The following is a 14,667-nucleotide window of genomic DNA, read 5'->3' as shown; positions in this document are numbered from 1 at the left end:
TCGGTGATCAGCAGTGATTGGAAGTGGCAGCTAAAAACATGAGTTTATAATAACAAACATGTCACCTTCCTAACATAATGGCCTAAGTATTTTTATTTTATCTAAATCATATTTTGTCAATAAAAAGGTGGTGAAGTTTCTTTTTTTGCCTAAATCACTTTTAGAAAGAGATGTGGAAGCTACTAACCAGTATTATTAGCAATGGATCTAATAAAGTAACATTCTCTGAATGTTTTGTTGAAAAGGAGAAAAATATAAAAAAGGAAGAAGCAGTTCATGGGTTTAATCATTTAATGGGGTTAAATCAGGAGGTTAGGAATCCGAGCTCCGGGTCCAGTACCGGGTCCAGTACCGGTTCCAGTACCGGGTCCAGTACCAACAGGAAGGATGAAGATCCAGGAAACTCCATGGATCCCGACGGTTCAGTTCACCACGATGAAAACGGATTTAATGCAAGATATTTTACCACAGCAGCACAAATACTGTAAAGATATTTTCCTGAGGTAGAAACAGGAAGTAAAGAGTTTCAGTTTACAGCTGGTACCCGAGGGAACCACGGTTCTGGTTCTGGTTCTGTTGGACCTCGGTGTTGACCATGTAATACAGTACCACTGAAATGACCAGAGAGCTGGGTCGGACTCTCTGGTGCCACTAGTGGACCGGGTCCAGTACCAGTTCCAGTACCGGGTCCAGTACCAGTTCCAGTACCGGGTCCAGTAGCGGGTCCAGTACCAGTTCCAGTACCAGTTCCAGTACCGGGTCCAGTAGCGGGTCCAGTACCAGTTCCAGTACCAGTTCCAGTACCGGGTCCAGTAGCGGGTCCAGTAGCGGGTCCAGTACCGGTTCCAGTACCGGGTCCAGTACCGGTCTCAGCTGCAGCCATCTTGTTCTCTTTCTGTAATGTAGAACATCAACATGGAGGACATGAGATTCTGTGCAGTTCTGGAAGCGGTTCTGGTTCTGGTTCTGGTTCTGGTTCTCGCTGCTCGTATGATTGATGTGAAGTAGATTTTCCATAAAAGAGAAAAATGTTTTATTTGCATCACACATTGATGCTTTTATGTATCACATGAATATAATGTTACTGTATGTTTTTCTGTCAGAAACTGAAAACTAATCCAACAGGATGTTTCTGCAGAACTTCTCGTTCTTCCTTTGGCCTCGTCTGCTCAGGAAATGGACTTTAGTTTTCACATCCTGTAAACACGATCATAAGCTTGTGGACACAAGGTTGAACCGTTCCGATGGTCTGCTGCCTTTTTCTTTCTTTGCTTTGTTCTTTGAGGATTAAATCTCCGTCTTTGTTACGTGAGAAAGAGACGTAAAAACTAACTGTGTAACTCTGAGTTGGTCAGAGCAGATTTTCTCTCAGTCCATCAATGTGCATTAAAGATGGTTTTTGCTCCCTGACTTCTGTCTGGATCTCAGTCTCTGAATCGTTCACTCGACATTGATGATAATCACAACGCGGTTCTGAATGTTTTTCTTTCTGAATGAAGCTGATTCTTAGTTCATGGAGAAATTCAGTGAAGCCGTTTCATGTTTTAATCTCTCTAATAATCACTGAGAGGAGAAAGACAGTAGATTGGTTTTCATTTTAAAGTCAAAGTTTCATTCAGAACAAATCAGGCAATTAGACACAAGCAGCTCATTGTTTTTAGTGTTATTTAACCTCCCTGACAGACGGTGGCGCTGTGACAGGAAACACAACAGGAAGTGGCCCAGAATTTAAAAAATATTTCCCTCATTTAAAGTGTGAAACGTCCACCAGCAGGACCAGCTTTACTCTCCGCCCTGCAGCTTGTGGATTCCCATCACGGCCAGAGCCAGAACCTCCAGCAGAACCTCTGGTGGCAGATCGAAGAGATCAGTCAGCGTCTTCAGCGTCTCTTCAGAGGAACAGAGGAGATCAGCGGCCCAACGCAGATCTCCATCTGGCTGCAGGGCGGCAGGGACAGAACCGGTCAGCGTGGGTTCATCGTTGTCCTTCAGACTTTCCACCTGGAGAGACATGGAGAGACGTGGAGAGACGTGGAGACACGTGGAGACACGTAGAGAGACATGGAGACACGTAGAGAGACATGGAGACACGTGGAGCGACATGGAGACACGTGGAGAGACATGGAGACACGTGGAGAGACATGGAGACACGTAGAGAGACATGGAGACACGTAGAGAGACATGGAGAGACATGGAGACACGTAGAGAGACATGGAGACACGTGGAGAGACATGGAGACACGTAGAGAGACATGGAGACATGTGGAGAGACATGTGGAGAGACATGTGGAGAGACATGGAGACAGATCCAGTGTTCAGATTTAACGAGGTCTGATTTAGTTTGTCAGAATCGATTGAGAACGTTAGTGGACTGAAACACGTTGACCCAACGTGTTTCAGTATGATGGAGGTTTTCATGTCTGTTTTTTTTATCCCAGTGGATTAAATTATGTTTTGATTTGTGAGTTTTTGTGATGTAAGAAGTGTGACAGTGAGGACATGATGTGGACAAACCAGCTGGTTGAGGACGGTGATAGACTCGGGACTTCCTGAGGTCAGAGATCGCTGCAGTGGCAGAGGCAGAACTACAGAAAGCAGAAGAAGAAGAAGAAGATGTTCAGGAGTCGATCTGTCTCACATCCTGGATGTTCTCCACAGGAGGAGCCAAAATCATCAGTTTCTCTGCAGATTCAGACCTGAAAACAACTAATAGCTGAAGTTGCTGAGCTTCTTCTGCTCAGAGGAGACTCACCATCCAAGGCGGCCACCAGAACACAAAGACCGTCCCTCGCCTTGGGGGCTTTGGATTGGTCCAGGATGTCCATGAAGGAAGAGACAGTCTTAGAGACAGGAGGCCCACTGCTTTCGTTCAGCTGAGAGGAAGAGGAAGACAGTGATCCACTAATCCAGACCGGACTGTGAGGTTAGAAATTGAAGCTGTGATGCAGATTTCTGCTCTAAGATCTGAGCATCTCCTGACCAGGGAGCAGAAACCCTCTGATCCTCAGACCAGTTTACACCAAAGTCTTACTATGTCCTCCAGCTCACTCAGAGCATCGTCTTCCTCCAGAACCTCTCTAAGCTTTTTCAGCAGATCTCCACCAGTCGACTCTGGAAGTTTGTCAATCAGCTTCAGAATATTTTCCTTCATTTCAATCCCTGCAGGAAAAACAGTGAAAACCAGCAAGATTCTGTTATGAATCCAGTGACTGGTTGATTCACGTCTCATGTGACTCCAACAAACATGGAATCTTAGGAACTAAACATTAATCAGGATAAGGAGAATTTGGACATTAATGTTCCTCCAGTTTTACATGAAACCAAACAACTGTTAGTAAAAGAGTCAATTCATGAAGTTTTGTTTTGAAGGTCATTTTATGGCTCTTCATTCAACAGCAGATGGACAGAAAGAAGGACAGAGACAAGGACAGGAAGACCTGCAGCAAGTGTCCTAGGGCCAGGAATCGAACCGAGGACGACTGCAGCCTCAGCATATGGAGCGCCGGCTGCACCACTGAGCCATGTGGCAAAACAAGCCAGTCAAGCTTTAACTGCTTTGTCTTACCAGGAAAATATCTCTGAAACCGAAACTTCTCAGGATCTGGTGATTTGGAAACACAAATAAAACTGAGCAGGTAAAGAATACTTCTCACCATCTATAGCTTTTTCCAGGATATCGTGGTCTATGGCGTCAGAGAGCAAACCTGTAAACAGAAAAGATAACGGTCAGTTCAAATGAAGAGCCACACATGGACCAGACCTCAGGTCTTAGAACCTGGAAATTCAGTTTTGTCTAAAAGTAAACCTCCAAACGGTCAGAAACGGGCTTGTTTGCTGCAGAAGTTCTTTGTTGGACAGAGTGACCTTTGGGTCACCCTGAGAGTCTCTTCATTGGGTCCTTGGAGTGACCTTTATCCCCCAGACTCTTCATTAGCTCCTTTCCCCCGGTCAGACCTCTGGTCGTCTTCTGGTCTGATATCCTTCACTTTCTGACCGTCATTCCATGAACCCAAATGCTCACACAGCTTCTGCTCTCTTCTAGTCTTTTTCTCGACCCCTGAGGGTTTTTCCTCCCAATCTTCTCAGATCCTTTTGTTCCCATCAGATCTTTTGCCTCCATGTTGTTTTTTCCCATCAACTACAGTTCTGGAGGTTCATCATGAAAACTTCCTGCATGGTCACCTGTCCAGTCTCCTCCCTGCATTTCGTTGTTAAAAACATCAATTCAAGGACTAAAGTCTTCTACTAGATATTATATTTTAGTCTACAGTAATAAGGAATTGTTTTAATAAAACTCAGGCCTACGTTTTTTGTGAATCCAGGTTTCTAAAGGGATTTCTGCAAAAGGCAAGAAGAAATGATTAGTCACCAACACCAACATCTCCAGCTCTGTACAGACGGTGAGTGAGTGCTCCTACCGATCTTCCCATTGTTCAGTGTGATCTCCACCAGGCTGTAAGCAAAGGTTCTGTTTTCTGGTACCTTGTATTGGGTGAACACCTCCGCCTTCATCTGACAGAACAAACCAAACCCAAGGAGGTTTATTTATTCATCTCTACAGAGAAAATAAAACTATTCCTCAGATGCAGAGAGAACCTGATTATGTCTGAACTGTCAGTGATTGTCATCCCATGTAAATCATCCAGATTAGGATTGGACCAAATCAACCGGCACCAAGATGTCTACCAATCTGAATCTGAGCACTGATCAGATGCAGATGAAACGGAGTCAGGGACTCCCAGGACACTTTTTCTTCCCTGTCAGAAAATATGAGGCATCGTACTTCAACTGAATATGTTTCAATAAACTTAAACTGTGGAGGCAAAACTGTACTGCAGGGGGGCAGACGCCTCTCAAACCCAAACTAGCTCATCTTCAGTCAGCAGATATTCAGATGTTCTCAACATGTGCGACTCATTGAAGGGCCACTCACCCCAACACCCACATTCAGCAGGCTGTTATGCAACCCTGAGACTTTCCCCTCACAGCTTGTTGAACTGGTCAGTGTCACTGGTTGCGTGTTGTAAGCCCTCTCATAAACAAAGCCCAGTGTGTAGTTTTTGTTCAGCTTCAGCTGCTTCAGGTCGTCGTCTTTAATCATCCTGACAAAGAAGAAGATCAGCATCAGAAAACAGAAGCTGTTCCAACCTGCAGTGTGGCAGAACAGAGGGAAACTGAACCTACTTGCCCCTGAAAGTCTCTCTCACACAATCAAAATCCACCATCTTTTTCTTGATGGTAGCAGAACTCATAGCATCCACAACATCAGCGCTTGCCTCAGCATCAGCAACGTCTCCTGCCTTCACCTGGACGTTCCCACCGATCATTCTGTATGTCCTGAAGTCCACCGCCATCTCTTCATCCTTATCAGCTGCAAGGAAGCAAGTGCAGCAGCGAGATGTTATTACACTAGAAGCTTATTGTTATAGGAACAAATATGGACACCAGCTGCTTTTTTTTGAAAATATGTAATTCTGAACTATTGTCTTTACTGCTGAGTGTATTAAGATCAGTTTAGAGCTTATGGAGAATGTATTGTTTTGCCAGATTGGACTTTGTGGGGTAAGGTATGAAGGTTTGTTCAGTACGTAATGATTATATTGTAAGCATGGTACAATATATACTATTATATATAATATATATACTGCAGTAACAGCAGTTCAGTTACTGCTGTTATTCCACAAGACACAACGCAGAATCAACTAGGCTTCCAATGACTCACCTGGTGAAAACGTCTTGTCCCCCACAAGCTTCGGTAAGGTGGACTTGAGCACTGTGTACTTGGGATGAGTCCAGAAACTGCCCTTCTTGATTCTAACTAAAGTCAGAAGGTCTAATTCTGTGTCTGGATCTTCATTGGGAACGAAACGCTTGTCAGCTGTCAGTCTTTTGACGAACGCCTGGGCTGCAGCTTTGAACATGATGTCTGGAAACAGAAGGAGAGGCTGAAAGGAGAAGCACCGAAAGCTCATCGAACAAACCGCTCATACTGTCTGGTTCTGATCCGGTACTGATCTGGTTCTGATCTGGTTCTGACCTGGTTCTGACTCGGTTCTGATCCAGTTCTGACTCGGTTCTGATCTGGTTCTGATCCGGTTCTGACCTGGTTCTGATCTGGTTCTGATCCAGTTCTGACTCGGTTCTGACCCGGTTCTGATCTGGTTCTGACTCGGTTCTGATCTGGTTCTGATCCAGTTCTGACTCGGTTCTGATCTGGTTCTGATCCGGTACTGATCTGGTTCTGACCCGGTTCTGATCTGGTTCTGACCTGGTTCTGACTCGGTTCTGATCTGGTTCTGACTCGGTTCTGATCTGGTTCTGATCCGGTTCTGACTCGGTTCTGACCCGGTTCTGATCCGGTTCTGACTCGGTTCTGATCCGGTTCTGATCCGGTTCTGACCCGGTTCTGACTCGGTTCTGATCTGGTTCTGACTCGGTTCTGATCTGGTTCTGATCCAGTTCTGACTCGGTTCTGACCCGGTTCTGATCCGGTTCTGACCTGGTTCTGATCTGGTTCTGATCCAGTTCTGACTCGGTTCTGATCTGGTTCTGATCCGGTTCTGACCTGGTTCTGATCTGGTTCTGATCCAGTTCTGACTCGGTTCTGACCCGGTTCTGATCCGGTTCTGACCTGGTTCTGATCCAGTTCTGACTCGGTTCTGATCCGGTTCTGACCCAGTTCTGATCCGGTTCTGACCCGGTTCTGATCCCAGTCTTCTGATTTCAGGCTGGATTTCTAATGATGGTCTTCAATCATTTCTATAAATTCTACTGTTTTTCCTCAGTCTGGGTCTGTGAGGCTCAAACTGAATGTTGTTTCCAGAACCGGCGCCAGATCTGGGTCAGCATCACGTCCTGCAGCGCTAGAATACCTCAGACATCCAGGGCACTGACCTTTGAACCCTCAGCTCAAAAACTGCTGCTTTGTGTTGATCCTGAAATGTTGCAGGAACTAAATCCTTTAGTTTCCCAAAGTTCTGAATCACCATCAAGTCCGTCCAGATCTCTGAAGACGGTTTAAGAACAAATGTTTTAATCCAACCTGGTCAGCCTGGTGGCTCTGCAGCACTCAGGCTGCATTGATTATGGATTTAGTTATTCGTCTTCTGTCGGTTTATCAGATATCGGCCCTGATTGTTGATCAGAACTTTGACATGTCTGGACTGGATTAACGGCTGCACATTCCTTCATGAGCCAGGCAGTAATTATGCTGCAGATCAAATGCTGACATGCTGGGAACCTGAAGGCTCCCACCTCAGGCTCTTTCTGTGGAACCACTGGGTCCAGATGGACCGGTTCCACTGCTTTTCTGACTGTGTGTTTGCTGATGACCCGTTTCAAAGCTTCGTGTCACGTTTTGGTTCTGGTTTCCTGACCCAGAGAAACGGCTGCAGGTCGTCGTAATCGGTCCAGATTTACTGCAACACGGATAACTTTGATTAAAAATGTCACTTTCTTCTGCTTTTATCCCAGTTTCAAATGTCCTGCAGTTTAGTAACTTTTAAAACCTCTTGCCTTCTTTCATTTAGTAAAATAATTTGTTTAAAATAGAAACATTTCTGCCTAGCAGGACGTTCAGCAGGTAGAGACACAGAGAGCTTTACCTGGACGTCTGGTTCAGCAGCAGCAGCAGCAGCAGCAGCAGCAGCAGCAGCAGCAGCAGCAGCAGCAGCAGCAGCAGCAGCAGCGTCAGGCTGCGTCTCCACGGCTTCAGCTGCTTATATGTCAACAGAACCATTTCCTGGATTTACGTCACAATCTCACGCTACCAGAACCGTTCTGCTCTGAGCCGCACAGGAAACCAGTTCCTGTCTCCAACCTCCCACCGACACGGGACACGTTTCATCCTCAGGACTCAAAGCTTCAGGCTCGTTTACAGGAACAGAATCAGAACCAACCAGACCCAACACGTCCTGAGGGACCAATCAGACCTGCTCCACGTCTTTGTTCAGAGTTTACATGAGCCTCACCGCGCTCAGGCTGCTGGGCCCAGTCAGACGGGCCCAGTCAGATGGATCCAGTCAGATGGGCCCAGTCAGATGGGCCCAGTCAGATGGGTCCAGTCAGATGGGCCCAGTCAGATGGGCCCAGTCAGAAGTCCCTAATTGTCCCCATACTGGTCTCACTTTATGTTTAAACATGGGACCCAGATGAGTGTCTTTCCCCAATGGGTCCCAAACTGGCCTCATAGTAGCTGTGTCATCCCTACATGGGTCCCTAACCAGCAGACGGCCCAGTGTGGGGCTGATAGTTTAGAAACTTCTTGTTGGTTCTCAAACTGATTCTGATTTCTGCTCCTATTGGAGTCGTTGCTCTGAATTAAAGGCACAGGACGTCATTTCTAGTCCGTCTGTCTGAGGCGTTTTCCTGAAGTCAGAGTTTCACCAGCAGAAGGAATAACCTGCCCTTCAGTGTATCCCGTATTTACAGCAGTTTCTCTCCAGCTGTGGCGCCCCCCAGTGGCCTGCATGTGTACAACCATTTATCAGCACTGCTGTGTATCTGGCGTGACGTCGTGAGCTCAAAGTGTGATGCTACAGCTAGCCTACCAATGAATTATGCTTTAAAATAATAATAGATAAAACAGTTCAGAATAAAAACTGAATGAGAAACAAAAACCAGGCCAGGATTATTGATGTGATCAGAGGAAACCAAGTGGTTCACTGACCAGGTCCAACAGAACAACTTTTAATTTCAGGTTGTACAAATCAGGATGTTGTGTTTTTGCAGGGCAGGTTGGTTCACTCTTCACTCTGCAGCCTGTGGACTCCCAACACGGCCAGAGCCAGAACCTCCAGCAGAACCTCGGGCCGCCGGTCCCACGCCGCACTCAGCTCCACCAGAGTCTCACTGGACCCACAGAGGACATCCGCCGCCCAGCGCAGCTCCCCGTCCTGCTGCAGGGGGACAGGAGGACACGCTGGGAGACTGGGCTCATCTCCATCCTTCAGACTGTCCACCTGGAGGGACACGGAGGGACACGGAGACAAGAGGAGGGACATGGAGGGACATGGAGGGACATGGAGACAGGAGGAGGGACATGGAGGGACATGGAGACAAGAGGAGGGACATGGAGGGACATGGAGACAGGAGGAGGGACATGGAGGGACATGGAGACAAGAGGAGGGACATGGAGACAAGAGGAGGGACATGGAGGGACATGGAGACAAGAGGAGGGACATGGAGGGACACGGAGGGACATGGAGGGACACGGAGACAGGAGGAGGGACACGGAGGGACACGGAGACAAGAGGAGGGACATGGAGGGACACGGAGGGACACAGAGACAGGAGGAGGGACATGGAGACAAGAGGAGGGACACGGAGACAAGAGGAGGGACATGGAGGGACACGGAGGGACATGGAGGGACACGGAGACAGGGGGAGGGACATGGAGGGACACGGAGACAAGAGGAGGGACATGGAGACAAGAGGAGGGACATGGAGACAAGAGGAGGGACACGGAGGGACACGGAGACAAAAGGTTAACAGGAAGCGGAGCCGCTGCTAAACCTCTTCATCACCTTTACCTGCCGCTGAACCTGCTCCTCACAGATGAAAGGTCGACTCTCTTTTTGTTGATGCTGACAGACTCGGTCAGGCCGTCCACCGAGTCGTAGTTTGCCGAGAGACGGGCTTCACCGACCGCCCCGTGTCCTCCATCCACCTCGCCGCTGCCGCTGGACTCCACCCACATCTTGAAGTCCTTCACCAGGATCTCCTCCTCTAACTCTGTCAGGATGCAGAGAGTCTCTACGTCACCTGGTTCTGCAGCTGCTGAGCTTCAGGTGACTCACCTGGCGAGAAGTCCAGGTCCCCCAGCAGCTCTGGCAGCGTGACGTTCATGGCCTTGTATGTGGGGAACTGGAAGATGGCTCCCCTTCGGACCCGAACCAGAGTCAGAACCTCCATCTTCCTGTTCAGGTTGCAGTTGGAGATCAGATCCTTCTGAGCGCCAGTGTTCCTCAGCAGAGCTTCGGTTTTAGCCGCAAACATCGTCTGGGGAGACAGAACGTCCATAAGGACAGAACGTCCATAAGGAGAGAACGTCCATAAGGACAGAACGTCCATAAGGACAGAACGTCCACAAGGACAGAACGTCCATAAGGACAGAACGTCCATAAGGACAGAACGTCCATAAGGAGAGAACGTCCATAAGGACAGAACGTCCACAAGGACAGAACGTCCATAAGGAGAGAACGTCCACAAGGACAGAACGTCCATAAGGACAGAACGTCCATAAGGACAGAACGTCCACAAGGACAGAACGTCCATAAGGAGAGAACGTCCATAAGGACAGAACGTCCATAAGGACAGAACGTCCACAAGGACAGAACGTCCATAAGGACAGAACGTCCATAAGGAGAGAACGTCCATAAGGAGAGAACGTCCATAAGGAGAGAACGTCCACAAGGACAGAACGTCCACAAGGACAGAACGTCCACAAGGAGAGAACGTCCATAAGGACAGAACGTCCATAAGGACAGAACGTCCACAAGGACAGAACGTCCACAAGGAGAGAACGTCCACAAGGACAGAACGTCCATAAGGACAGAACGTCCACAAGGAGAGAACGTCCACAAGGAGAGAACGTCCACAAGGACAGAACGTCCATAAGGACAGAACGTCCACAAGGAGAGAACGTCCATAAGGAGAGAACGTCCACAAGGAGAGAACGTCCATAAGGAGAGAACGTCCATAAGGAGAGAACGTCCATAAGGACAGAACGTCCATAAGGAGAGAACGTCCATAAGGACAGAACGTCCACAAGGACAGAACGTCCATAAGGAGAGAACGTCCATAAGGACAGAACGTCCACAAGGACAGAACGTCCATAAGGAGAGAACGTCCACAAGGACAGAACGTCCATAAGGAGAGAACGTCCATAAGGACAGAACGTCCATAAGGAGAGAACGTCCACAAGGAGAGAACGTCCATAAGGACAGAACGTCCACAAGGACAGAACGTCCATAAGGAGAGAACGTCCACAAGGACAGAACGTCCACAAGGACAGAACGTCCATAAGGACAGAACGTCCACAAGGACAGAACGTCCATAAGGAGAGAACGTCCACAAGGAGAGAACGTCCATAAGGACAGAACGTCCACAAGGACAGAACGTCCATAAGGAGAGAACGTCCACAAGGACAGAACGTCCATAAGGACAGAACGTCCATAAGGACAGAACGTCCACAAGGACAGAACGTCCATAAGGAGAGAACGTCCACAAGGACAGAACGTCCATAAGGAGAGAACGTCCATAAGGACAGAACGTCCATAAGGACAGAACGTCCACAAGGAGAGAACGTCCATAAGGACAGAACGTCCATAAGGACAGAACGTCCACAAGGACAGAACGTCCACAAGGACAGAACGTCCACAAGGACAGAACGTCCACAAGGAGAGAACGTCCACAAGGAGAGAACGTCCATAAGGAGAGAACGTCCACAAGGAGAGAACGTCCACAAGGACAGAACGTCCATAAGGACAGAACGTCCATAAGGAGAGAACGTCCACAAGGACAGAACGTCCATAAGGAGAGAACGTCCACAAGGACAGAACGTCCATAAGGAGAGAACGTCCATAAGGACAGAACGTCCATAAGGACAGAACGTCCACAAGGACAGAACGTCCATAAGGACAGAACGTCCACAAGGACAGAACGTCCACAAGGACAGAACGTCCACAAGGAGAGAACGTCCATAAGGACAGAACGTCCATAAGGACAGAACGTCCACAAGGACAGAACGTCCATAAGGACAGAACGTCCACAAGGACAGAACGTCCATAAGGAGAGAACGTCCATAAGGAGAGAACGTCCATAAGGACAGAACGTCCATAAGGACAGAACGTCCACAAGGACAGAACGTCCACAAGGACAGAACGTCCACAAGGACAGAACGTCCATAAGGAGAGAACGTCCATAAGGACAGAACGTCCATAAGGACAGAACGTCCACAAGGAGAGAACGTCCATAAGGAGAGAACGTCCATAAGGACAGAACGTCCATAAGGACAGAACGTCCATAAGGAGAGAACGTCCATAAGGACAGAACGTCCATAAGGACAGAACGTCCATAAGGACAGAACGTCCACAAGGACAGAACGTCCACAAGGAGAGAACGTCCATAAGGAGAGAACGTCCATAAGGAGAGAACGTCCATAAGGAGAGAACGTCCACAAGGACAGAACGTCCACAAGGAGAGAACGTCCATAAGGACAGAACGTCCACAAGGAGAGAACGTCCATAAGGAGAGAACGTCCATAAGGAGAGAACGTCCACAGAGACACATCACCGCAGCGCTCTGCCCTCCCACTAGAGGTCAGGGTTCTACCAGTGTTCTGTTCTGGGCTCCCAGTCAGTTACTGGGACCATGTAGAGGAACCGGGTCTGACTCTCTGAGTTTAACGGTAATCTGAGCTGGATTATCATCATCATCATCATCAGACTGCTGACTTGTTCTGGATCATCTGAACCTGAATCCTCCGTCTCCATAGCAACCAATCAAACCGGTCTTTCCTTCAGAAATTCACAACCTGCCCAGAATAAAACCTGCTGCAGTTCATCCAGGAACACTGTTCATGTTTCAGTTCGGTCATGAAATGTCTGCAGCTGCATCTTCTCTGAACCAGGATCAGGAAACCCGACAGCAGCAGAACTGGAGTTTCTGGACCGGTTCTGTCTAGACATTAGAGATCAGCCTTACCTCAGATGGTTACCTCAGAGCTTCAGCAGCAGGAAGACGTTCAGCTCAAGTTTTGACCTGCTGCTTCAGCAGGGAGGGTCTTTATACTGGGCCGGGGGCGGATCCAGTTCACATCGTTGCCAGGGCAACCAACACCGCACCCTTCTTCTGCAGATAAACAGGGTGAACTGTTAACAAAACATTATTCTCTGCAGAAAGGATCTGGCTGTAATCTGACCCAGGTCAAAGGGCAGCAGAAGGGCAGCTAATACCTCTGCAGACCCCACACATGCTGGACACTAACTGACTCATTTTATGGGTCTTGTGGCTCTGGCAGGTTTTCTTTCTGCAGTAGAAGATCCTCAGTGATTTGGACCCATCAGTCCAAATCACTGAGGATCTTCTACTGCAGAATTTAGATGAATTATTGAAGTGACAGCGACTCAGTGGACCCGCCCACAGTTCATAACGGGTCAGAACCTCCTGATGATACATGTGGAAAACACAACCGGATCTCTGTGATGCTGATGAACAGTTCTCCATAAGTAACCAATCAGGCAGCAGCAGATCAGTCAAAGTGCTGCAGCCTGAGTCCTGAGCAGCACCAGGAAATGGATCAGAACCAGACTTCCTGTTCCTGAGCGTTCCCAAGAGTTGACGGTGTCCCCTCCTGGACGTGTTTCTGCTCCTGGTGTTGCTGTTCGCCCCTGAAGCTCCGCCTCTTTTTCATGCTGTTTCTTTCCTTTGTGCTGCAGCTGCTCGGGCTGATCTGACATGTTTGGACAGAACCGGCGTCTCCACATCCTCATTCCTCTCAGAGCTGCAGGACGCCGCCGTCGTTCACTCCCTACACCAGAGCTTCTCAGTTCCAGTCCTCAGTGCTGCTCTAGATGAGCCGCTAGTCCAGAACAGCTGGTCCAGATGGTTGCATGACCTCTCCTGCAGCCATCAAGAACAGCAGGCTGTTAATCAGACAGAGATTCAGTCCATGTGACTGAAGGGAAACACCTAAAACATGCAGGACGGGGGAAACACCGGGCCAAGGACCGATGGTCTGATCAATGCCACCAGAACAATCAATCAATCAATCAATCAATCAATCAATCAAATTTATCTGTTCAGCAGCTTTATAAAAATAAAGTAAAAAGTCAGAACGCCATCTGAGATCCTGATCAGTGACATCATGAAGATCATTGTTACATTGTAATATATTGATCAACATCTGATTGATTATTGGTCCAGAAGCAGCGCTAACCAGGTTAGCCTCAAAGGGGCTCAGGGTTTCAGATGATTCTCAGTTTTCTAGAAGTTTGTTCCAGATCTGTGAGCATAGAAGCTGAACGCTGCTTCTCCATGTCTGGTTCCAGAACCAGAACCAGAACCAGACATTCTGATATGCTGATCCAGCAGGTCTTTAACCCGTCCAGCAGGATTCTCTCTCTGCTTTCTGATTGGCTCCTGCTTCCTGCTGGACTTTCTGTCTCTGTCAGTTTCTCATCCTGATTGTTTCACCTTCTGTGTTCGGTTCAACTTCAACTTGGACCAGAATCCTGGTAGAACCGAGCCATCTGGACCCAGCAGGGCTGGTTAAAGGAGAACCGGGCTCAGCTGCAGCATCAGACCTGCTGCAGCAGCTCTCCTTCAGCTGCTGCATCCTGAATGCACAGAGTCCAGTGTTAACCCGCCTCTGACCTCTGACCTCTGACCCCTCCAACTGGATCTTAATCTGGTAATGAACAAACCTCTGGTGTAAATATTTGACCACTGTTGAATTAAGACAAACTGTAAATGTTCATTGAAATCTGAGTTCATTTTATTATTGATGGAAAATCAAAGTTTTGATTATTGATTCTGTTTCATTGTGTTTCTGTTTGATTTGATGTAAAGCTCTTTGAAATGCTTTGCTGCTGAAATGTGCTATACTAATAACATTTGATTGGTTGATTGATTGATTGAAAGTTGTAATTCTGACATTTTTTATAAAT

General features: G+C 47.8%; 1 protein-coding gene across 5 annotated transcripts; it reads right to left on the bottom strand.

Annotated features, from left to right (window-relative positions):
• Positions 1-277: 277 nt before the first annotated feature.
• LOC122847209 lies at positions 278-12,747 on the bottom strand. 5 transcript variants are annotated; one of them, XM_044144672.1, is made up of 12 exons: positions 6,894-7,583; positions 5,722-5,925; positions 5,184-5,370; positions 4,933-5,101; positions 4,418-4,511; positions 4,305-4,337; positions 3,653-3,703; positions 3,031-3,158; positions 2,752-2,872; positions 2,514-2,584; positions 1,744-2,001; positions 278-895 (listed from the first exon to the last, which is right to left on the bottom strand). In XM_044144672.1, exons 2-11 carry the CDS (start codon positions 5,918-5,920, stop codon positions 1,783-1,785), a joined length of 1,272 nt encoding a protein of 423 aa, XP_044000607.1. In that variant the 5' UTR covers positions 5,921-5,925; positions 6,894-7,583; the 3' UTR covers positions 278-895; positions 1,744-1,782. The 5 variants fall into 5 exon arrangements, with proteins under 5 accessions (XP_044000607.1, XP_044000608.1, XP_044000605.1 ...); XM_044144673.1 differs by lacking the exon at positions 6,894-7,583 and adding an exon at positions 12,704-12,747 and having other exon boundaries at positions 278-2,001; XM_044144670.1 differs by lacking the exon at positions 6,894-7,583 and adding an exon at positions 7,604-7,722 and having other exon boundaries at positions 278-2,001.
• Positions 12,748-14,667: the final 1,920 nt, after the last annotated feature.

The sequence above is a fragment of the Gambusia affinis genome, linkage group LG17 (assembly GCF_019740435.1).
Source record: "Gambusia affinis linkage group LG17, SWU_Gaff_1.0, whole genome shotgun sequence".
NCBI classification, from domain to species: Eukaryota; Metazoa; Chordata; class Actinopteri; order Cyprinodontiformes; family Poeciliidae; genus Gambusia; species Gambusia affinis.
This window is presented reverse-complemented; position numbering and strand designations above follow the sequence as displayed.